General features: G+C 48.5%; 1 protein-coding gene across 1 annotated transcript; it reads right to left on the reverse strand.

The window, feature by feature from the left end:
- Window positions 1–12493: 12493 nt before the first annotated feature.
- LOC110201754 (uncharacterized) lies at window positions 12494–22808 on the reverse strand. Its single transcript, XM_078151862.1, is given in 7 exon segments — window positions 12494–14964; window positions 18900–18995; window positions 19352–19433; window positions 19435–19518; window positions 21341–21476; window positions 21773–21920; window positions 22601–22808. Coding segments are annotated over 7 exon segments (2286 nt in total). The 3' UTR covers window positions 12494–13432.
- Between the last annotated feature and the right edge of the window lie 1891 nt (window positions 22809–24699).

A 24699-nucleotide genomic window follows, 5' to 3' on the forward strand; every position in this document is an offset into this window, starting at 1 on the left:
GAGGTTCATTCCATCCGTTTTAATCACCTAGTCAAGATTCTGGTGACTGTTGACTCTCAACTTCCAGGAAACTCTCCTCCCTTCTCAATGAGTTCAGTGCCTTTCTCATGCTCTTTCTCTAGGGGAATCCGTCAAATAAGTTAACACTCCTTCAAAAACCCTAACCTACCAATTATGGATTTCCCTGACCTATTACAACCTGCTGCAGCTATGCCCAGAGGTGGTCCTACCCTTGATCTCACCATCACTCATAAATACACCACTTCCTTGTTTATGAGCTCTGAGACTCCTTTATCTGATCACTATTGGCTGTCATTCCACATCTCCTTTTGACTGCAGCCACGAAATCTGTTCTTCATCCTCACCATGACCAGTTCCTGAGTCCTTCACTGGCTACACTTTCCTCCCTTCTGCATCTTGACCCTTTGGTGAACCAGTTCAACTTTATGCTGTCCTCTTGATTCCCTTGCCACATTATTCTATAAAAGATCTTGCCCTTCTTCATTCTGACTCTCATCTACTACCTTTATTCCTCTCTCCTGCTGCTGAATGGAGATGGAAGAAATCATGATGACTGGGTTCTCTACAAATTTATGGTACATAATCTCACCTGGGCCCTCATTTCAACAAGGCAATCCCTTTATACTTCTCTAACTGATTCACTGTTCTGCTCACCTCAGTGGATTTTCTAATCTAATCTCAACCTTCACATGTCAACCCCATCTCCCAACTCTCCTCTGAAAACTTTGGTTCATATTTCACTGAATAAAATAAGGCCATTTGAAGGGAGCTCCCACTTTCCCCCTCTTCTTCACCTCACATCACTAAGATTTCTTCCACCGCTTTCTCCTCCATTACCTTTGTCTCACAGGAAGAGGCAGCCAAAGTGAACCCCTATAATGCACAGATGATCCTATCTCCCCTCCTTTAGCAGATGGTCCCCTCTGCCATCCCCTCCTCTCTTATCTTCAATCTCCCTTCTACTGGCCACTGCCCCACAACCATGCCTGTGTCTCCCCCATCCTCAGGACTCTCCTACTTGATCCACCCATTCCTGCTAGCGACCATCTATCTCATCCTTCTCTCGTGGCTCAACTCCTTAGAGGGCCATGGAGAAGTGGGGCATCCGCTTCCATCCTCTCCTTCACCCAGAAGTCTGGCTTCCAACCCCATTCAACTTAAACCGCTCTCTTCATGGTTACCAACAATCTTATTTGCCAAATCTAGGGGCCCTTTCTCAATCCTTATCATCTTGACTTGGTTGTGGCCCCTGCCACTATTAATTGCCCTCCTGTCTAGGTTTTCATGACCTAGCTCTCTCCTGCTTTCCTCCTTCCAGTTGGACCACTCCTCAGTCTCCTTTCCTGGATCTTCATTATATCATGCCCGTTCCCAGTGTGTCCCTCATGGTTCTGTCCTGGGCCCTCTTTTGTCCTCCCTGTGTATTGTTTCTCTTGGTGGTCTTGTCAGTTCTCATGGATGGATTCAACTATCATTTCTATGCAGATACTGCTTAGATTTTTCCAGCCCTAACCCTGCTCCTGACCTCCAATCTCGTATCTCCAACTGCCTATTGGACAAACTGGGTGTTTTATAGACATCTTATACAAATATATTATTTTGTCCTTGCAACAATCCTGGGAGGTAAATACTGTTACTATCCTAATTTTATAGGTGAGGAAACTGAGGAAACAGAGGTTAAATGACTTGCCCTGGGTCACAAAGCTACTAGGCATCTGACTCAGGATTTGAATTCAGGTCTCCCTGATTCCAGGTCCAGTACTCTATCTGCTGTGCCGCCCAGCTTTTAAGTGGGGATTGTTTCACTGGTTTTACTTGTATTCCCAGTGCCTAGCACAGTGCCTGACACTTGTTTAATTCACTGCATTCTCTCTGCTACTACTTCCACAATCACCTCGCCAACATGGCCTCACCACTCACATCAGAGACTCAGTCCTTTCCTTCCCAACCGCTCTTGGATCCTGGAACCATGAACCACTAGGACATCAACTCCGCCATGCTCCTTTCTGGCCCCACCCACCGCCCCCATGACTTTCCAGACCAAAGCACCCTGGGCTGCTCCTCCCTACCTGTGTGTGCACCACAGCAAACTGTGCCCTGGACCTCGCAGTGCAGGCCAGCAAAGCCCTTGGTTCAGTGACAAGCCACACACTTTGCTGGGTATGCCCAGTGCCCAGCGCAGCATATGCCAATGCCAGGGATTAAAATCCATTGTCACCAGGTCTCAGAACCATTTAAAGTCCTTGAGAGTCTCTCTTTGTTGGGACACAGACACATGCACGCACACACACACACACAACAGAGGAAATGTTTGGCTGAAGAGCAGAGCCAGCACTCCCTCTGTGGGCAGAGCCCCTCCCCCCACTCCTCTGTCAGGTGTGACTTTCTCTCTGCTCTTGGATCCCTGGGGGCTCTGGGTGCTGGGGAGGAGCAGAAGGATGTCTGAAACCTCCACTGAAATGAAGTGCTTCCTCACTTTAACAAACCTCCTCCCACTACTTAGCACTGTTTTCTCTGACTTCACCTAGGGACACAAGGGGCTGCCCTTGGCAAGGAGAAGAGTCTCTGCATGATCAGAAGTTGGGGCAGAGGAGGAGACAGTGAGGGAGGGTGTCAGATTTGAGAGGAAAGGTGGAAGCTCACAGAAAATGACCTCAGTTTTCTCAGTAAGAGAGGGCAGCTCAAGGTAGATGGCACGAATTCACATGAATGCACCCAGGTAGCCGGGTGTGGGGACTTCTCCAGCACCATTTAGTAAGCACACAGGTAAGAGCAGTCAGTGAATAATCCCTTATTAATCACCTACTATGTACCAGGCACTGGGGATACAGTGAACAATAAAAGACAGGCCTTACCCTCAAGGAGCTCCAAATCTAAAAGGGAGATGGCATACAAACAACAACGTACAGACAAGCTGTAGACAAGAGAAACGAAGGATTCGGCACAGAGAACATGCCGGACCTAAGAGGGCTCCAGAGGAGAGAGTGACCCAGGGCGGAGGTGGGCAAGGGATGAGACCCTGGGACCAGGAACGCAGGCACAGAGGATGCTGCAGAGTTGTTGGGATTGGAGAGGAAGGACATCAAAGAGGGAGCAGGAGTTGACAATGAGAGGTCAGGATGAAGGCAAAGATTAGGGCTGGGAGGGAGAGGTGGAATGAGAGAAGCTTCAGTCAGAGAAATGGCCGTTTTTGATTGAGAAAGAGGAATAGTCCCAGCTAATGGTGACCATTCCCGTGCATTGCTAAGGGTCAGTGGGGAGGCAAGTCATTCTGCCATGGAGACTGAGGAGTTGGGGGTTTCAAGGAGCCTTAAAAGGAATGGCAATGCCCCCTAGTATAAGGGTAGGAGTTGGGAAGAGGGAAACTCAGTGAAGCAGGTGCTGTTGGAGAAAGGGGGAAGGGGGATGTGGGAAGGGGGAAGGGAACAAGTGTTTATACAGTGTCTACTATGTGCCAGGCACTGTGTGAAGCACTTCTATAAATGTTGTCTCACAGTCCTGAAAGGTAGAGGCTATTATTATCCATACCCGTTTTACCCTTGAGTAAACTGGGGCAAACCAAGGCTAAGTAACTTGCCAAGTGTGACATAGTATCTGAGGCTGGATTTGAATTCAGGCCTTCCCGACTCCGGGCCCAGGGCTCTATCTGCTGAGCCACCAGATGTCTATGGTGGGGGAGGTGGTATACAGTAGACACCATAATTTCGAATGGGTGGGAGTTTTTTGCTAGAGTGAACATCAAAGAAGAGATTGCTGGGTGAAGGTGGAAGTGGCGGTGGGGAACAGGAGCGCTCCAGCCAGGACCAGCATGTCAGGGCTGAGCAGCTCCAATGCAATGTCCTCGGGGGAGCTGACTCCCAGGGAGGAGGAGAAGAGAGAAAGCGCAGGAGAGAAAGAGATCTGGAAGGAAGAGATGTGTGTTCTCTATGGGACACAAAGTCCAGTGGACACAGTGGGAAGGGCTAGGAGTGGGCTGTGTGAGGAATGGCTGAGTAGGATGAGTTTGATAGAATGGGAGGGCTGGGGGCTAGGGATAGTTTATGCTAAGATAGTCAGCGATTAAGTGATACGTGCATAGGGAAACAGGTGGTGGGAGTTTGTCAGTCTTAAGGGTAGTAGTGGGTAGCTGATGAGTTATAATGCTCACAGTCTCCAAAGGGTGGTGTTGTCCAGCAAGAGCCAAGAGTGTAGGACCTTAGTCACCTTTCCTGCTCCCTTGGGCTGGGTGGGGGTGGGAGGGAACTAGGCAGGGTCTGGTTGGCCCTGGCTGCTACTTCTCCAGGCTGGTCAGGTCGGGGTAAAGCCTCTGATCTTGTGAGTTTTAGAATGGCAGGAGGCTCGCAGTGTTCCAGAGTCTGGGTTTGCAGTCAACCTGGCACCAGTGCCCCAAGGAGCAAGGAGTGACCACCTTCAGAGCCCTGGGCCAGCAGCAGCTGAAACAACTCATCTGGTGAAGATGCCACCTTTGGACATGAACTTGGTGAGACCAGTACTATGTAGAGCTTGAGTCAGGGCGAGCCACTCTCCCCAGAGACTGAGGTTTGCTCGTCCAAGCCGTCCCCTTCTGTGTGACTCGTCTGTGTCCCCCACCAGTCGAGGACCTTCCTCCTTCACCTGAAGGGCACAGAAGGAGCACACGGCTTCCTCACTCTCCTCCCGGGATCAGCACATTGTCTTTCCAATCATCACATTTCTTTGATGATAGGCTATTCTTGCCTGATCTGTCACATGAAATGTATTGTAGATGGTTCACACTTACGGTGTTCCCTACGTCATCCTCTGAGGATCCTCATTTTTACTTCTTCAGAAGCTGTAGTATTCTGTGCCGCATAATACCACCCAGAAAATGTTGGCATTAAAAATACAAGGTTTTGTTCCTGGAGAAAGCTTGGGATTCTTAAAAACACTGTACACATTCTCATTGGTCCTTCAGCCTACCCTCCTCCTCTTGTTTCTAATTTCAAGCCCAGCTCGTTGTCCAAAATACCTATGTACAGACAGAAAGACAGACATCTTCAATGAGGATGACCATGGCATCAAGGTGAGCTACTGCAATGATGGTAAATTATTAACTTGAAAAGTGAACTAAAGTGGAGGGAGTGTTGGTACACAATTTTTTGTTCACAGATCATTGTGTGCTCAATGCAACCTCAGAGGCTGAGATGCAACAAAGTATGGATCGATTCTCTGCTGCTTGTCCTAACTGTGGTCTAATCCTTCACACCAAGAAAACACAGGCTCTCCACCAGCCACCACCACACCATTCATGTGTGGAATCATTGGTTACAGCAAATGGAGACGTTTGGAATGCTGTGGATAAGGTCACTTACCTTGGCAAGGTACTTGATAGAGATGTGCACATTGTAATGAAGTTGATGCATGCATTGCTAGAGCTAGCTCAGTGTTTCGGAGGCTCCAAAGGGAAGTGTGGGAGAGAAGGTCTACAGAGCTGTTGTGCTGACCTCATTGTGTATGCCTATGAACCCTGGGCAGTCTACCAGCACCATGCAAGGAAACGGAATCGCTTCCATGTGAATTGTCTCAGGAAGATTCTGAAGATCACTTGGCAGGAGAAGGTGCCAGACACTGAGGTCCTTTCTCTAGCTGAACTGCCAAGCATTGAAACTCTACTCCAGAGAGCACAACTCTGATGGACTGGGCACATTGAAATGCAAAACATATGCTTGCCAAAAAGACTATTTTATGGAGAACTCACACCAGGGCAAGCATTCACATGGTGGTGAAAAGAAATGATTCAAGGACACTCTTAAGGTCTCTCTGAAAAACTTTAGAATTGTTTGTGTGACATGGGAGACATTGGCATGGCCTTCCCCAGTACGGTGTCCACTCATCAAAGAAGGTGCTGTGCTCTATGAGCAAAGCAGAATTGCAGTAGCTCAAAAGAAATGCAAAATGTACAAATTTAGGGAATCCACCCCAACTGTTCCCATGGACTATTTGTGCCTCACCTGTGGTAGAACATTCCGAGCTTGCATTGGTCTGATCAGGCACAGTCAGACACACTGGACCTTGACTCTGACATAGGGATGCATTTTGGTCCTCTATGAGCATGAAGGACACCAACCAATCCACCTATGTACACCAGTCACGTCATGGCCTAGATGACGGCCATTCATCCATTTAGCTTGGCCTGTGTGGATGGTTAGGTCAGCCTCTCTGGAGTGATTATGGGCCAGGAGGCTCTGCAATGCTCTTAGATTCATGAAACAAGCATCACATTGGTCGAAGACAGCAGTTGTGGAAGACTGTAGCTATGGGAATCTGACTTCAATGTTAACTCCAAGCTGGGTCTGCTCCATGACAGTGGTAAACACCATCAGAGAGTAGATGTCTCCCTGTGGTATACTGCCTGATCTTAGTGATCACAGAATCATCGAACAAGAGTATCTCTATTGGGGGCAGCTAAGTGGTGCAGTGAATGGAGCACCAGCCCTGAAGTCAGAAGGACCTGAGTTCAAATCCGGCCTCAAACACTTAACACTAACTAGCTGTGTGACCTTGGGCAAGTCACTTAACCCCAATTGCCTTAAAAAAAAGAGTATATCATTATATCATTCAAGGAATCTTCAATAATTCTGTTGTAGGAACAGGAGACATCTTTTTGTAGGAAAGCTTTTAAGGTGTTATTTTGTCTTACCAAAGCATAATCAAGAAATAAGAGCCATGGGATCTTGTGTTCTTAAAGCTTTCAGTTCGTGATGGCGAAGATGTGGTTAACCATGGAATAGTGTGAAAGCCTGCTTATCCCATACTAATGTTCCCTGTGACCCCACACAAAGTCTTCCTCTGATACTTCATTGTAGTTAGTGAGGGCATGACCCTGGGTTCTAGAAGGCTATGACTGTGGACTAAGAGCTTTCTCCGGCACTACCATGGTTGGAAAGGCACCAAATAGGGTCCCTGCAACAAACTAATTCCACTTTCTTAGGACCAGCAGAATATGGACAGGCTCACCACCATTAGAATGGCCATTTGGGGATGAATTCTTTGACCATGGCAACCCATGAGGAAAAAAAAAAGAAAAATACAAATAATGCTAAGTCCTGTGCAACCTTCTTCCACTTTTCCAATGACAGAGGCAGGAAATGGACCAGAGAGCACTAACCAACATACACACTTTAGATTGTCAATAGCCTAGCTCTTGGTATTCTAAATGCAAAACCCTCATCCAGTGACCAATGGCAGATATACGGCTGGAGGGATGGAAATGTATCCATCTTGATGTCCTTCACTGTAAATGAAACCCAAAGATAGGAGAGAGTTTTTGCAGCTCGAGGGAAGACAACTAAGAAATTTCCCTTGGAGAAGCCAAGAAAGGAGTTGATGGAGTTCATTTTATCATAAGTCTAAAGGCACAAGAAGCAGCAAAGACCCATGGGACATTTGGTCACCTTGTTTGCAGGCTTATTATTAAGTATTTACAAAAAGACCTGCATGAAAGTGATTGCAGCTTGTGCACTAACATCTGGGCAAGAGTGGGGAACCTACAGCCTCAAGGCTGCGTGTGGCCCTCTAGGTCCTCAAGTGTGGCCCTTCCACTGAATCCAAACTTCACAGAACAAATCCCCTTAATACAAGGATTTGTCAGTCAAAAGGCCACACCCAAGGACCTAGAAGGCCACATGTGGCCACGAGGCCACAGGTTCCCCACCCCTGATTTTGTTGCATAGCCTACATCCTTTTTCGGTTCCTGGGTGCTAGAATACTCCCCACAGCATGACTGTAACAAGGCTACAACCCCAGTGTCTACAGACCTCTCTGTCTAGGCTGATCTGAGGTGGAAATATGCTTTTTTTTTTTCTTGGATTTCCTAATGAGGACTTGGTCTGGTGTTTTCTAGATCTTTGTGGAGAAATTGTATTGAAGAACACAACTGTCCTTCCTGCTACTTCACTGTCTTGGCTTGGCCTCTCTGTTTGAATATTTCTTGTCTCATGAAAACATTAACTTCTATTTGGTCCATTCTCATTTTTAAAGGGCTTGGTCTTTGTGTAATGTTTTGTACCTCTTATGCTAAGCTGGTAATTCTCTTTCCAAGTGTTTCCTCCATAACTTTAATTTTTTTCCAATTCCTTCTGCTGGCATGCTCATTTCATTTACAAAACCATGAAAAAAAAAACCTCTTGCTTTATTTTTTTTCCTGGAAATTCTAATTGGACTTGTGTCCAAACTAATTTTCTTTGAGATTTTGCTTGAAGATGTTTTAGGGTCATTTGCCTCTTCTGAGCTTGTGTCTTGGGTATCCCTATCACTACAAAAGCTCTTTGTAATGGCTAGAACATTGATATAGCACTTTGAAGTTTTCAAAGTCCCATTTTATTCTCACAAGCCTGAGAAGTGCTATTACCCCCATTTTACAGATGAGGAAACTGAGGCAGAGTCTAAGTGACATGCCAAAGGTTACACAGCTAGCAAGTGTCTGAGGCAGAATTTGAACTCAGATTTTAGTGACTCTAGACCCAGCACTCCATCCACTGTACCACCTAGCTTCTCCCATGGTGAGATTGTTTTTTGTGTATTTACTTACTTTATTTTCCTCATTTTCCAAACTTGAACTTTGTGTTAGGGCCATACTCTGCATGCTTTGGAGGGAATATCTGGGTCTCAACTGGCTGTTTTGCATTCTTTTAGGTCTTGCCACTGCTTTCTCTGGGTGTTAAGCACCGTGTTGTTCTTGAATGCAGAAGCGGCTCAGGCTGGAGACCTACAAACTTTCAGTACGCCCAAAGTGGTCTGAGCTGGACTGAAGTCTGATTGCTGTGTTCCTAGTCTGAACTTTACAAGCTCCTGACCCAGGTGTGAGTCTGAATGATGCAACTGTGGGCTTGCCCCCACTTGGATCTCCAGTAGATTGTTGCTGGATCCAACCACCATCAGCTAGCTGGAAGGCTGTGCAAGTTCAGAACGAACCTACAGGCTCTACTTTAGTCTGAGGCACCCCCCCCCCAATTATTTCACTGCAGGTTTCAGACTAGCCTGTGGACTGAGACTGAAACCCTGGATTCCTAATCAGGAATCAGTCTGGTGTACTTTTTAGGAATTTGTAGAGTAGTTATAGGGGAGAGTTGGACTGTATTGTCTTCTCCTCTACCATCTTGTCTGGTTCTCTCACTGGAGGTTTTTTTTTTTTTAACAATTTAAAATAACGTTATTGATGTTTTTTGTTTCTTACATCACTATCCTATCCCATGTACCCTTTCGGCTCCCACTCTCCTTCCCCAAGAGCCATCCCATATGACAAATAGTGTTTTTTCTCTTAGGATAAAAAAATCAGCATAAATGATTAACACATTGAGAAAGTTCAAAAACATGTACAATGTGTAATATCTGTGGACCTCCTACCTCCACCACAGGGTGGATTGGGGTTTCTTTGCACATCTCTTCATTGGAGTCTGACTTGATCTTTATGACTTTGTTACATTTACTTTGGATTGTTTGATGTGTCATTCTTCCCAATTACATTATTGTAGTTGCTGTGTATATTGTTTTCTTTTATTTTCTGACTTCACTCTGCTTCGGCTCATATAGATTTCCCCATTCTTCTCTGTATTTACCACATGCATAATTTCTTACAGTAGTATCATTACATGATATTCACATGCCCCAATTTGTTTGGTCATTCCCCAATTGCTGGATGTCTAATTTGTTTCCAGATATTAGTTATCACAAAATACTGCTATAATTTGGAGTACATGAGGACTTTTTTCTTTTCACTCATTTCCTTGGAGCACGAGTCCAGTAACAGTTTCTAGTTCAAAGAGATAGATGTGTTAGTCATTTTGCATGGTTCCAAAGTGTTTCCAATATGGCTATGCCATTTCACAGCCCTACCAATGTACTTATTCTGAGCCTGCTGGCACAGGCACTGTTGGTTCAGAGCCTTGCAGCATTGGTGTCTCTGGGTTGTGGCATCCTCACAGGCTTTTGATCCTGAAGAGCTGTTGTCAAGCCAGCCGTGAAGGTCTGAGAAAACTTCCACAGCCTAAAGCCAGGGTCTCTATGGCACTAGAAAGAGGAAGAGAAGACCAGGGTGCAGGGGTGAGTTTTAATGTAAGCCTGCCTCATGTCTTTGGGTCTGCTACTGCAGCCTTGCTGCCATTAGTGTGAAAGGCTGGGGAGGGGTCCTGAGTGGGCTCAGGGCCAGTGAGTTCCTGGGCTTTTGTCTTTACATTATTTTAGGTTCTTGGTTTCCTGGACCATGGAAACAGCTGAAGTTGCTGTATCTTTTGTACATGATTTGTTGAGGGGGGGGGATGTGAGAGGTCACAGAAATCAGAAAAAATGTCTAATCTGGTCTCAGACACTTGACACTCACTAGCTGTGTGACCCCAGGCAAGTCACTTAACCCCAATTGCCTCACCAAAAAAAAAAAAGTCTAGTCCACCATCTTGTGGCTTATATTACCCAGAACTCTCATCAGAAATATTTTTATTCACAAACAATAACAGTTTCAGAGTTGTCAGGTCTTAGAACGCAGATCACTGGGCCAAAGGACACGAACAGTTTTCAATTCAATTCGACAAATATCAAGCACCTACCATGTGCCAATGTATGAAGCATCGAGGACACAAAGACCAAATGGAAAACGGTCCCTGCCCTCCAACAGCTTACACTCCACTCAACAGGTACAACACGTGCACAGATGATAAGTGCCGAGTAATTTGAGGCGAGTCCTGGTGACAGGTGACCTCGAGGAAGCTTTGCATAGAAGATGACACCTACGCTTGGCCTCTAAGGAGCACAGGTATTTTTAGAGGCAGAGGTTAGCAGGGACTGCACCCCAGGCATGGGGGACAGTCTGGTCAAAGGCACAGAGGTGGGAGTTCAGGCAACAATAGGCCAGTGGGCTGAAACAACCCAGTAAGTGAAGAGGATTAAAGTAAAATCAATCCGGAAAACCAGGCAGGAGACAGACAGACACGCTTTAGATGCGAGGCTGAGGAATTTGTATGTTATCCTAGAGGCAGCAGGGAGCTCCTGAAGAGGGAAGGCACATAGTCACACTGCAGCTTTAGAAGGTTGTCATAGCAGCTACATGGATTGGAAGGGTGTCTGGAAGCAGGGGCCAAGCAGAAAACAGCAGCAGTGCTATGAGCAGGAGCTGGTGAGCACCTGATGTAGCTGAGAAGGGGAGGCAAGAGGGGTGGTGGAGGCAGAATAGGCACCCTTGACCACTAAGTGGCTCTGGGAGCAGAGGACTGGGGGAGAAAGATGGGGCCATGAATACACCTCAAGGGTTCTGAGAACTTGGGTAACCAGAAGGATGACTGTAAAGGGAAATGTGGAGTGGAGGGCTTAAAGGGAAAGAGAATGAAGGTTGGTTTTTTTTGAGATGCCTATACGTGAGTGACTGGAAAGAGAATTGGGCTAGGCATAGACATGGGCAGTGACAAAAACTGAGAGAGGGTATAGAGAAGAGGGTCCAGGACAGGAGTCTTCAAGAACACACAGTCAGGAGATGGGACAAAGATGATAGAGCAAAGGAGAAGGCAGGTAGAAGGAAAGTCAGGCAAGTATAGTGACACAAGATAGAGAAGTGTCCAGGAAGAAGAGATGTCAAAAGCTGCAGAAAGGAAAGGATGAGGCCCTCTGTAATGAGGCCATTGCATTATAACAATGGGTAAACCCTTGGCAACCTTGAGAACAGGTTCAGTTAAGTGATGGGCTCATGAGGCCGCTTAAGGTAAATGGGAGATGAGGACACTGAGGCACCAAGTGTGAACGGCTTTTCCTTTAAGTTTGGCTAAGGGGAGCAGACCTCCAGGTCTGGAGCCTGTGGGTGTAGAGAGGACAAGTGAAAGCTACGTGACATGTGGCTGCATCTGTGCAGAGTGAGAAAGAAGTCAACAGATAAAAGTGGATAAAGATGAGAGTGGGGGCAAGCTATCTGAGGAAATGGGACACCCATTGTCTTAATCTGTATTTCTCTAATTTTAAGAAGAGTGAACAATTTTCCAGGTGGGTTATTGCTAATCTGTACTTACCTGCTTCTATCTTTTGACTACTTATCCAAAGAGGAGGGAACTAACTCTCAGAAGTGTGTTTGATTCCCTCTATTTGTTGCATGGCACATTTTCAACAGAACTGAAATGAAGATGTTCTGAGGAAACTTTTTCTCCCCATTGATAACTCAAATAGTGGCTAAGCATCTACTTCTCTGACAAGGTCCCCCAGCTTATGGGGACCCTACCACTTCTACATGGTGAGGGCCTTGGAGGGAAGGCACTGGGACCATAGAATGGGGCAGCCTGAAACTCGGGTTCAGGCAGGAAGCTAGGGAAAGAGGAAGAAGGGGATCACTGACAAAGTCTTCCAACCATGAGGAAGGGTGATGGTCTTACTGAGATCCCATCTAGCCCAGACTTTTCCTAAATTACCCATTTCAATCTCCCTATATTCTCTCCAGGCTCCAGCCCCAATTCCACAGTAAAATTTCAAGCAGACACCCAAGCATCTATGAAGTATCCTGCTTTTATTGCATGTTGGTGGTTCTTTTGAAAGTTTGATATGGTTTGTGAGGTTGCTTTGTGTGCCTATGTGTATGTGAGTTTATTAATCGAGGGGAACTGAGCAGGCAGTTGGAAAAGATCCAGAAAGGGACAGATTTTAGCTTCTGGAGAGGGAAAGGATGCTTGCAAGAGAAAGGCCTTGGAACGAGCAGAAGGAGGTAAAGTTAGGGTCACAGGAAAAAGACTGAAGAGATACAAGGTAAGAATTCTAAGTTGATGAGTGGAGTTGAAAAAGAAAATACTTATCGTTGCCACTCTTAGTAAATTAAGAGTTTAAATCATCAGCTATAAGTGTGAGAGTTGGAGGAAGGAAGCTGGGGATTTGAGAGCTGGAACTTCCACTGTGGGAAACTTAATAGTGATTCCCCTTATGTTTTAAGTTTCTGATTTATTTTTGGAAAGAAATATGGTAGAATGTGCTTTTCCAGCAGTCATATCTAGATATACCCCAGAACTGAACTCTCTTTTATAAAAAGCGACAGGTGCAGTGATCGAATCAAACAGCACACGCAGCACTCTGGCCTGTAGCCCTTCGCCGTTCTGCCGAGAGAAGGAAGGCATGTTTTATTATCTGTTCTTTGGGACCGAGCTCAGTCACTACAGTTACTTGAATTTCAACTTCCTTGCAGTAGTTCCATTTGCATCGTGGTATTCACAGTGTGTACCAGTCTTCTGGTTCTGCCTACGTCACTCTGAAATCAGTTCATACCAGTCTTCTCAAGTTTCTCTGAATTCCTCACACGCATCATTTCTCAGTGCACAACAGTTCTCCACTGCACATACCAGTATGGTCAGCCATTCCCAAACAAGTCACAGGGTGTCATGAATTCTCTAATTTCCAGGAAAGTGTACTGTAGCCGAATGCCCTCTGATTATATTTATTAGATTGTCCCTTCATAAGCCTTCTCTCCATTGTGAGTTCTGTAATGCTGAGTGAGGTGCTTGCTCAGACGGAAGGCCCTCCCACATTCCTTACATTGATAAGGTTTCTCTCCTGTGTGAATCGTCAGATGTTCAGTAAGTCCTGTGCTTCGGCTGAAGGCCTTGCCACATTCACTGCATTCATAACGTTTCTCTCCAGTATGAACTCTCTGATGACGAGTAAGTTCTGTGTTCCGGCGGAAGGCCTTCCCACATTCACTACATTCATAAGGTTTTTCTCCAGTATGAATTCTCTGGTGTAGATGTAGCCCTGTGCTCAGACGGAAAGCCTTCCCACATTCATTGCATTCATAAGGTTTTTCCCCAGTATGAACTGACTGATGTCGGGAAAGTTCTATGTTTCGGCGGAAGCACTTCCCACATGCAGAACATTCATAAGATTTCTCTTCAGTATGAATGATCTGATGTCGAGTAAGCAATGCACTCTGGTGGAAAGTCTTCCCACATTCATCACATTCAAAAAGTTTCTCTCTAGTATGAATTCTCTGATGTACAGTGAGCTGTGTGCTCCAGCAGAAGGTCTTCCCACATTCATTACATTCATAAGGTTTCTCTCCAGTATGAATTCTCTGATGTATAGCAAGTTGTGTGCTCCGACTAAAGGCTTTCCCACACTCATCACACCCATAAGGTTTCTCTCCAGTATGAACTTTCTGATGTTCAGAAAGCTGTGAGCCCCTTCGAAAACCCTTCCCACATTCATTACATTTGTGAGCTTTATCTTGAGTATGAATTATCTCATGCTGAGTAAGTCCCTTTCTCTGGTGAAAGGACTTCCCACATCCACTACATTCGTAAGGCTTCTTTCCAGTATGAATTCTCTGATGTACAGTGCGCTGTGTGCTTCGGCGGAAGGCCTTCCCACATTCATTACATCCATAAGGTTTTTCTCCAGTATGAATTCGACGATGTTCAGCAAGCTGTGAACTTCGACAGAAGGCCTTTCCACATTCATTACATTCATATGGCTTTTCTCCAGTGTGAATTCTCTGGTGGACAGTAAGTTGGGTGCTCCATCGGAAGGCCTTCCCACATTCAATGCACTCATAAGGTTTCTCTCCTCTGTGAATTCTCTGGTGTCCAGCAAGCCCTGTGCTTCCCCGGAAGGCTTTTCCACATTCATCACATTTATAAGACTTTACTGCAGCACTAAGTCTCTGATGCTGAATGAGGTTTGAATTATAATCAGAGCATTTTCCCTGTTCGAGATACTTGTAGATGACCTTCTTTGAGCAGACCTGATGGCTGTTTTTTCTGTTTGTATTCAGTCTAAAGCTCTTCCTATGTTTATCACATTTATGGAGATTTTTCGGCTTACCGCTCTTCTCTCTTTCTACCCTAGGATCACCTTCCCAGACTTTTCCAGATTTGGGGACAGGAGGACTATCCTTTGGTAATCTCTGATTGGATACTGCCCCAGAAAGGTTCAGCTCTGGAGCTGACACCCTGGTTTGAGGCCTTATTTCTGAAACTGAAAGGAAGAGAAAAAAATGTAAATATTTCCTCCTTATTCCTTTTGCCATAATCAGAAAAGCCTGTTGGCTCTAAGGCCAGTCCACTTTCTTTAAAAATTAAATAACCACGAGAAACTCATGTTGAACAACAATATAAACAACTAAAATTTGTTTAGTAATTTTAAGTTAATGAATTTCAATATATAAATATCAGAATTTTTCCCAGTTACTTCCTCTAAATGTCCAAGATTCTTTGACCACTGATTCTTACTTCCTGCTTTCAGTCACAGTATGACACACCCTCCAGAGCCATTCCAACTCCTGCTCACACTGGTACAACAGCAGCTGACTACTATACCCCTCGAGATACTGGGGGTTACCCTGAGGTGTCAGGATCTGTATTGAGTGCTGTCTTTCACAAGCCTTCCCAAAGTGTGTTTCCCACTGATAAGTAGCTAGCAGGCTCCATTAGCTTTTCAGCAAAGGCCACTTATTAAATGGGTAGAGTGAAATAGTTGGGATCAGATGTTCCCCACAAACCAGAGACCCACTTTACTTTTACACATAAGAGGTAGCTGAGGACAGCAGGCTCAGACCCAAAGTAACATCAGCATCATCACTAGAATTTCGGTAGAGCTTTACAAATATGATCTCATTGGAGCCGTAAGAACCTTGGGAGATGGGTGCCATTATCTTCACTTCACAGATAACTGAGACAAACAGAGCTGACTTGCCCAGGGTCACACAGCTGGCTAGCATGTGAGGTCAGATTTAAACTCGGGTCTTTGTGACTCCAGGCCTGGTGCCTTATGCACGAGGGCGCCTCCTGGCTGCCTTGTCACAAGGGGGGCCCTCACAGTTCCTGCCTACTGCAGTCCTTGTCTCCTTTTCCCAAGCTTTGCTGGGTGACTTTGGAGGGTCCATCACGAGGGGTCAGATCCTGGAAGCTGCCACCGACCTCTAGTGACAATCTTCCACATCTGTTTGCAGATGTTCACTCTCGCACCAGCCACTACCACCCCTCTGGTGACTCTGCTTCTGACCCTGGCAGGCAGCAGGTTGTCTAAGGGGACCTTAAGATCCCCTGAATTCACATGGCTGTGGAGGGAAGGTCGAGGGGAGAGGAGGAGAGGGAGAAACTCTCCCCCCATGGAACTTCCCTCTTTGGGGGCTTGGCTGGAGCTCTACCACCACCAGTCTGGCTGCACCCGATTCTTTCAACACGCTGTTCTCTGTGGGGATCATCCACCATCCTCTCAATGATTAAAGCACTTCCTTCCTCTCAAATTCAGTGTTTACTCATCGCCAATTACATTCTGCATTCATTGAGTCACTCATCTGGGACGACCTTAATGAAGCCAAAACAGAAACTCCCATCCTGAGAGGCTCTCCTCCCCCGACTCCCAGTTAAACATCTGCAGGTCCTCGTCCCAAATCCTGGCAAATTCTCTGGTGACGTGGGGCGCTCCAAGCACCGTCCTTTTCCAACACCTCGTCCATTCCGTAGACGTGACAGGTGCCTGGCACAGAGCAGGCACTCAGTACACGCTTCCTGACTTGACTCATACTAAAGGGTCACTAGAAAAAAGCTATATAGCACAATTAACAAACATCTGGGATTCATGTTCTTCCTTACCTTCAAAAACATAGTACTTGCATAAAAACAGATATCATTTTATAAAACTCTCACAGATTACAGGAAGCCACTCCATCACCCTCCAGTGAGGAATAAAGTTGTCAGGGGTTAAAATTCCTCAGCGATTCCCTTCAACACAAAAGGCCACCCCACTAGAGGTTCAGACACAACGTTTCCAGGGGTCCCTTATGTACACAAGGCAATCCCACCAGAGGTTCAGAGAGACATTCTCTCTGGGTCCCTTTGCCACAGGGCATCTAAAACTTCCCCAAAGGATTCCTACCAATGTATGGGACATCTGGATGTCTGAGCTGAGTGAGAATAAGGAGTTACACTGAGGATGAGCACCTGGGAAACTTGAGGAATGATGGCGCGCAGTAGCAGGTTATAAAGAGCATCGACTGCCAGAGGATTTTTCTATTTGATCCTTCAGGTGAGAGGGAGCCCCTGGAATACATTGTGTAGAGTAACCAAGTGAGACAAGAAGTTCTTGGCGAACCCCAAAGTGCCACATAAACATTAGATGTCATGACTATTTCCAGAAGGGAAACAATCCTGATGAGAAAGATCGGGAGCTGTTTGGGGTGACCAATGCAAGTGTAGAGGACTCCCAAACGTCCCTCAGAAGACAGAAGAGAGCGACCGTGCCAGAGCAGGAGGTGAGCTGAAGCCATCGAGGGGAGCCAAGGACGAGGCGGGATGAGGACAGCTCTACTGCGAGAGGGGTCAGGGTGGTGAAAACTGGCAGCAGAGGAAGGCGGGGCTCCTCCATGCTTTTTTGTTCTGTTTTCCCGGCCCAGGAGAAGAACCTTTGCCGTGGAGATGACGGAACAACAATGGCTGGCCGGCCAGGAAGAGATGCCCAGGATGAAGAAAGAGACAGAGAGCAATGGTACCCTGGCCCAGGGCTGACACCTGGAGGGTCTCCGACGAAGAATGGGAGTGGCCCTGCAGCCTAACAGGGGTCCCTGTGGTCCAATGGTCAGCAAAGGAAAAAGAACAGAATCTGGAAAGCCTAGGCCAACAGGATTAACTCTGGGTCCTCATGAAACTCCAGAACATATTTTTAAAGAGATAGGAACTGGACATATGGAAAAGGAAGAAGGCATTCCTGAGACCCAGTCTGGCCTCGTCCAGAACAGCTCAGACCAGACTGACCTAATTAACTGGCCAACGAGTGCAGTGCTGTTCACAGGGTTCATCCAGATTTTGGCAAAGTTCTCAGACAAGTCTCTCCTGGACAGCAGGGCAATGACTTGAACTCAGAGCCGGCTAGTTGGCCAGACCCCCAGAAGAGCAGCCAGTCATGGTTTTAATCCATGTGGGGCAGGAGGTCTCCAGGGGAGGGCCCCAGGAAATAGGGCCCTGCGCTACATAACATTTTAATTAATGGCTTGGATAGAGGCTTGGGCGGCTGGCTCATCAAGTCTGCAGACGACACAGAATTGGGAAGAAGAGCTAAGGGGCAGCTAGGTGACACAGTGGATAGAGCACCAGCCCTGGATTCAGGAGGACCTGAGTTCAAATCCGGCCTCAGACACATAACGCTCCTAGCTGTGTGACCCTGGGCAAGTCACTTAAGCCCACTGCTTAGCCAAAAAAGAAGAAGAAGAAGAAGAAGAGAAGAAGAAGAAGAAGAAGAAGAAGAAGAAGAAGAAGAGCTAACCTACCCACTGGACAACACAGCCAGGATCCAGAAAGCTCTTGACATGCTGGAGCATTGGGGTGAGTTGGGCGCCGGGCGCTGTGAAACGTAATATGGACAAATGTCAATTCTGATATGGGTCTAAATGTTGACTTCACAAGTGCCATGTGGGAGAGGGAGGGGTGTTGTTAGCCCATGGCTGGTCTGAAAGAGATCTGGGGGTTCCAGTGGACTGACTGCCAGTCTTGGGCTGCAAACATCAGGAGAGGCTGAGCACAGAAGAGGGAGGTGAGAATCTGGCTCTCGTCTGTGCTGGTCAGGCTGCATCTGGACCATGAGGCTCAGTTCTTGAAGCTAGCTGAGGAAAATCACCATTTTGTATAGTGAAAGCAACTGTATCCAGAACGAAGAGGAAAAACAGATTGGGGTGGGCTGCCGTTACTGAGTCTGCAGGAATCTGAGTTCAAACCCTATACTGAATCAACACAAATGTGTAAGATAAAGAGACATCCAGGAGATGGAGGGACAACTCACCCCTCAGCAGGTCTCCAAGGAGGATGGGAGGCCCTAGAAGGGTGGGGATCCGGCCCTGCCCCACAGGCTGAGAGTTGCCCACCCCTTGTTGGGATGGTGCCTCTCCTGGCCCAGTCTGGCCTGGCCCGCCTCCTCACCTGGGCCATGGGTTCCTGGGACGTCTCTCTCCAGCATCCAAGGCATGTCCCCTCTCTCCAGATGCTCAATCACACCTTGTGTAGACAGGGCCAGTCCTGCTCATTGGAAATGGGATAGAGAGGACAGAGATCTAGCTCAGAATTCAGTTCTGACCCTGCTGGAAGGGAGAGCCTGAGGGGTGCAAAGGTCTCTCTTATGGTTCTAGGGGCACTGGGAGAACCCATCCCAGAGGAGGCCCATGTTGAGCCAACAGCCTGTGGGGGTGGGCTCCCCGAGGCTCTGGGAGTCAGTCCTGGGACTGCAGGGGAAGAAGAGACAATCTCACAGGCAAGGGGATCGGCTGTCAGGCTCCAGGAGTACAGGCCAAGCCCTTCTGTAGGGGAGCTCCAGTCACCAGCATTTAACAAGGAAGGAAGAGGATTCTCCCTGGGGCAGATCCTGGGGTCCTCACCCAGGCACACCAGGTTCCTGTAGTTCTCCAGCATCACCTCCCGGTACAGCTCCTTCTGAGAAGGGGCGAGTTGCCGCCACTCCCTCTGGGGTGAAGTCCACAGCCACATCCTGGAAGGTCATGGAGCCCTGAAACAGCAGATCCAAGTACTCACCCAGGGCCCTGCCCTGAGGAGGGAGGGGGGAAGACGCAGTGGGGGTGGGTCACGGGGTTCTAATACACGAGGCTCAATATTCACTGGGTAACCAACCGAATGGCCCCTTCTCATCTCTGCGCGATCTTCACTCAGGTCACGCCCGCTAACTCTCAGCGTCCCCTAAAGCCCTGTCCCTTCCCTCTCACCAGCTCTCGATCCTACACTGAAGATTCTCAGGTCCATCTGTCCAGCCCTAAGCTCCGTCCTCACCTCCAGCCCACGTCTCTAACTGCCCACTGGACAGCCTGGGGTAGATGTCCCCTGGACATCTGGAATCCATGCCCTCCTCCTCTGGGAGGCAGCTGATGGTGCAGTGGGAACAGCACCATGCTGGAGTCGGGAAGTTGAGTCCATTTACTATCTGTGTGACCTTGGGCAAAGTGATTCCCCCTGTTTGCTTCAGTTTCCTCATCTGTAAGATGGGGGTACCAGCACTCCTCCCCCAGGGCTGTTATGAGCTTGGCACAGCACCCAGCAGGTGGGGAGCGCCATGGAAATTTTAGCTGCTATCACCATCATTGTCATCATCACTATTTTCCCCAAACTCTCCCCTCCTCCAAACTGCCTATCACCACTGAGGACACCCTCCTCTTCCCAGGCCCCCAGGCTCATCCCTGTCTCCTCATACTCACACCCCCCACATGCAAGCTGTTGCCAAGGTGTTGCTATCCTCCCAACCCCTCTCCGACATGCCCCCTTCTCTCCTCTGGCCCTGCCCCCACCCTGGCACGGACCCTCATCCTCTCACACATGGGCTATGGCAGCGGATGCTGTGGGGGTGGGGAAGCTCTGCCTGCTTCAGTCTCTCCCCGCTCCAGTCCATCTTCCATTCAGTCTCCAGAATCACGTCCCTTCCCTGCATAACAACGTTCTGTGGCTCCCTAGTGCCTTCAGGGATCCGTCTTTCCACAGCCCTTCCAGCACGGGCCATTCCCACCTTTTCTAATTGGCCCACAAAGTGAAACTTGAGAGTGTCTGGGTTTGCTTCTCTTCTCTTCCAGGAGGGAAGTGGTTCAGTCTTTCACGGGACTGCTAAGGGTTTGCCACTATTATTCCCATAAACCATTTCTGTCTTTGGAGACATCTGTCAAAGCTCTCTCACTCTCTGGGCTTTGACATTTGTGTTAACATATAAATGTCCCAGACGACGTCCCTACCAGAGAGGTTTGATACAAATCTTTTTCCCAGTTGAAGGCCTCCTTTCTTTTCCTCACTGAACTGATTGTGTTCATCCAAAAATTGTTGTTCTTTCTTTTAAAACTGCTTTAATGAGTATTAATGATGTTTAGCTCCCATTGCCCCTTCTCCATTGAAAAATTCAACATAAAACCCTCATAGACCAGCACAAGAAGACCCTCTGCAGCCACGTAAGAGGCACATGCAGCCTTGGCCAGAGCTTTCCTCTGGCAGGGCATGGTGTCTCGGCAGCCCAAAGCTTTCCCACTTCACTGCACTGAAATCACCTGCATCAAGTCACCTTCTGTCCTTTGGCTCAGCCTTCTCCCTCGAGCCCTGGGTGCGAAGGTGTCTCTCCATCCCACAGCCTCCAGCTGCCCACCCTCATGCTTGCTAAGAATATAACATTCCAGATTCTCCCTCCTTGCAAACATTCTTTGAGGGACGGCTCTCTGGGAAGGAGAAGGGTATGAGGGGAATCTAGGCAGGGAAAATCTCTAAGGAACCCCCTACTGGCAATTCTCGGTGCTCAGAGCTCATCAGTGGAGCCAGGCAGCAGTCCAGAGCTCCCTGCCCCAGGCCAAGACCATTGGAAGGTTCCCAAATCAGCCACAAACGTGGCACTTGGTGCTCAGCGCCCGAACTGGATCCTCCCAATGGCCGCCTCCTTGGGTCTCGCTTCTCTTGGGGTTCAAGGGCCCCCGAGTGCCAGGGCCAGGAACCCCAAGGATGGGAGAGGGCACAGAGCCAAGGCTGAGGCAAGAAGGGAAATGTCAGCGTGCAGGTGGGGATCCCCACCCTAACGCACCAGTGCTGACCCACCCATGCCGACCCACCCATGCCAGGAGCAGCTCCTGGCACTTCTGTCTGATGGAGCCAGCCCTGGACCAGCAGCTCTGGCCTCGGGGGCTTCTTGGCATACCTCCCTGCACAGCCAGCTCAGTACTGAGCCTGGGCTGGAGAAGAGAGGGGGCATCCCCCCGGGGGACCTGAGTTCAAATGCTCCCAGCCTCAGCCTCCTCCTCTGAGGCCCCAGGGGGGCTTCTCACCTGGAGTGGCCCGGGGACCATTCCTTCCTCCTCCTTGTCTTCCTCCAGGCTGCCAGGAGAGGGCCAGGGTGGGCAGCTTGGGCCTGACGGAGACTGCAGGCTGCGCATTCCTTGCTTCCTTCCTTCATTCCTTCATTCTGCAGCAGGCCTGGGAGACACAAAAGACCAGCCTACTCTCAATCTGTCAATCAACAAACACACTGGGAGGGCCTGGCAGCCCAGGCAGAGCGGGGACCTCCACACACCGGGAGAGGCTGTCTAGGAAACCGCGGGTTCAAGCCCTGCCTCGGACCCAGGCTGGCGGAGCCCAGGGGCCCCGAGCAGCTTGGAGGCTGGAGTGGGGGGAGCTCGGAGCGGGGCCATCTGCCTCGGAGGAGGGAACTCCCTCACTGGGATTCCCTGCTCCAGAAAAATACCAGGTCTGGCCCCCCCCCCAGCTCAAAAAGGAGGCGGGGACTGGGGCGGGGCTTGGGGAGGCGGCTTGTCTTGGGGGGCGGGAGGGGCACTGGAAGCAGCCCCAGCATGTGATGGCCAGACCCACCGAGGGGGCGGGGCCACGGGCACGAGGGGCGGGGGTCAACGAGGGGGTGGGGCGGCCTGGCGGGGCGTACCGCCCTTAAGCAGAGGATGAGGGCATGGCCTAAGCTGTGCCGCTGATTGGATCCGTGGCCACGTCCCACCCCGGCCCTAACCAATGGGCGTACCCCCTCTGACGTTCAGTCCCCGCCCACACCACGCCTCATCCTGGCCCTTCTTCCTCTCTCTAGGATCCCAAATCAGGGTCGGGGCCCCTCCCGGCCCCTGCCAGGCTCCAGCCTCCCCACTCACGTCTGGCACAGGCCTCGGCACAGGAGGCGGCTCCAGAGGGAAGGGAAGGGAAGTGATGCACACGTGATTCCGCGCCGGAACCCCGCCCTGCTGGGGAAAAGAGACTCCTTCGCACACCCTTCTGGGAAATGTAGTCTGCAGGCCGGCGCCACGTGTGCGCGCATGTCTTGCGCTCTTTTCTGGGCCCAACCCCTCCCGCCCCCACCATGCGCACAGAGCTGGGCCCCTCCCATATGTGCGTTCCCTTCTCACTCCTGTCCCTCCTCCTTCTCTTCCCCCCTCCTAGCTGGGCAGTAGCCGCACAAATGCCTAAGGGGAGGGTCGGGCCCCAGCTGAGACCAGGTTTGACTTGGGTGAGGGAAGGTGGACTAAACTGGTTCATTAATGAAACGCTTTTGCATCTTAGTTTCTTTTATTTCATTCTTAATTTAGCAAAAGTAAATGAAATCATTATTCCAATCTACCAACTTGTTACTGTTGTTAAGTCGCGTCTGACTCTCCGTGGCCCCATTTGGAGTTTTCTTAGCAAGGATACAGGAGCGCTTTACAGATGAGGAAACTGAGGCAAACAGGGTGAAGTGACTTGTCCTGGGTCATTCAGATAAAGTATCTGGGGCAGAATTTGAACTCAGGTCTTCCTGACTCCAGGTCTGGCTGCTCTATCCACTGCCCACTTAGCTGTCCAATATACAAAAAGCAGAACAATGCAAAAAAAAAGTTATGAAACTGCTAATCTGTTACATACAGCCTCTTTTCCTTTAAAGTGTATAATAAATCCAACATTCCGTTCTCTTCTATGCATTTAAAAACAAGCTTCAATAACCCTTCTTCTCACTGTTACGGGAGAAGTGGCTTTTCTTTAGGTGCCCATGGCAGACTATTTCTGCCAAAATGAATCTACCACAATGCAGAAATTACGAACTAGGGCAGGCATGCCGGGTTCTTTGAGTACTGCGGGGGAAAGACCAGGACCGGCGGCACAGAGACAAAGGTGAGGAGGAGGAGTGGGGAAGGATGTTGAGGCAGACAGGGAAGGGAGGGCCGAGGAGGGAGGTCTCATGGGGCAGAGGATGGGGAGGAGGGAGGCAGAGAATCTCAGGTAACCACGGACTAGCACTAGTGTTGGGAGCGCTAGGCAGCACGGACCCTATGGAGATGTAGGAGGCCTGGGGGCAGGGCCAGGAGAGTCAGCTCTCATTTTTGTAGGGCTGAGGTTTTTCCAGAAACAGACCAAGCCCTCTCTGTGCCACCTTGGGGCCGGCTTATCAGCCTGTCCCTGTCATCTCAAGGTTATCGGCAAACTTCAACTTGGCCAGTTACAGTTATCGGCACGTTGGGATGTTCTGCTGCTCTGGGGTTGTGGAGGTCTGGCTTGGGTCTGGGATTTACCTGTCATAGGACCTAAGCCTTGACAAGCAATGCCTAGAAGGACCTTGTGATGCCGCTTATGTTACCAGGATCGAACTTGATTAGGTCTGATGCAATGTGTAAATGACCCTCCTTCGATCTTCCAGACAGTTAGTGCTGGATGGGCAGGTTGCCTTCTGAAATCTTATTTCCTGCCAAAGCTGACTGACTGACTTACAAGGGGAGGGCGCAGTCGGGGAGACCAAAACAAGGCCCAATTTTAAGTTTTAACCCAGGTTTTATCACACTTAAGCACAGAGTCAACATTTTAAAAAACGAACAAATTCTAAAGGATTCTAAAGAGGTTTTTAAAGACAAAATTACCTCTGACAGCGAAATAATTCATCCACATATTGCAATCTCGCACATTCTTTTAGGTTATAAAAGTTAAAGAAAAGAGAAATTCTTAATCTCATGCTTCCTTTAGTGACATAAAAGTTGAAAAAACTTAATTGAACAGAATCAAAATCTCATACACCTCCTAAGGAAACAAAGCTAGTTCACCAGATTCTCTAGGTAAATTAAATCAGATTACAGATAAAACTACATTTACAGGTTTCATAGTAAGAGGGGGAATTCACAGGTCTGCAGAGCCTGAGGCAGGAGAATCTTTCTCAGATAAGTCACTACTTGGGGAAGCCTCGACTCCCTTTTTGGCTTCTTACCAGAATAATGTTTTATAGCCCATGGGG

This window comes from Phascolarctos cinereus, unplaced genomic scaffold (assembly GCF_003287225.1).
Source record: "Phascolarctos cinereus isolate Bilbo 61053 unplaced genomic scaffold, phaCin_HiC Scaffold_4;HRSCAF=312, whole genome shotgun sequence".
NCBI lineage: Eukaryota > Metazoa > Chordata > Mammalia > Diprotodontia > Phascolarctidae > Phascolarctos > Phascolarctos cinereus.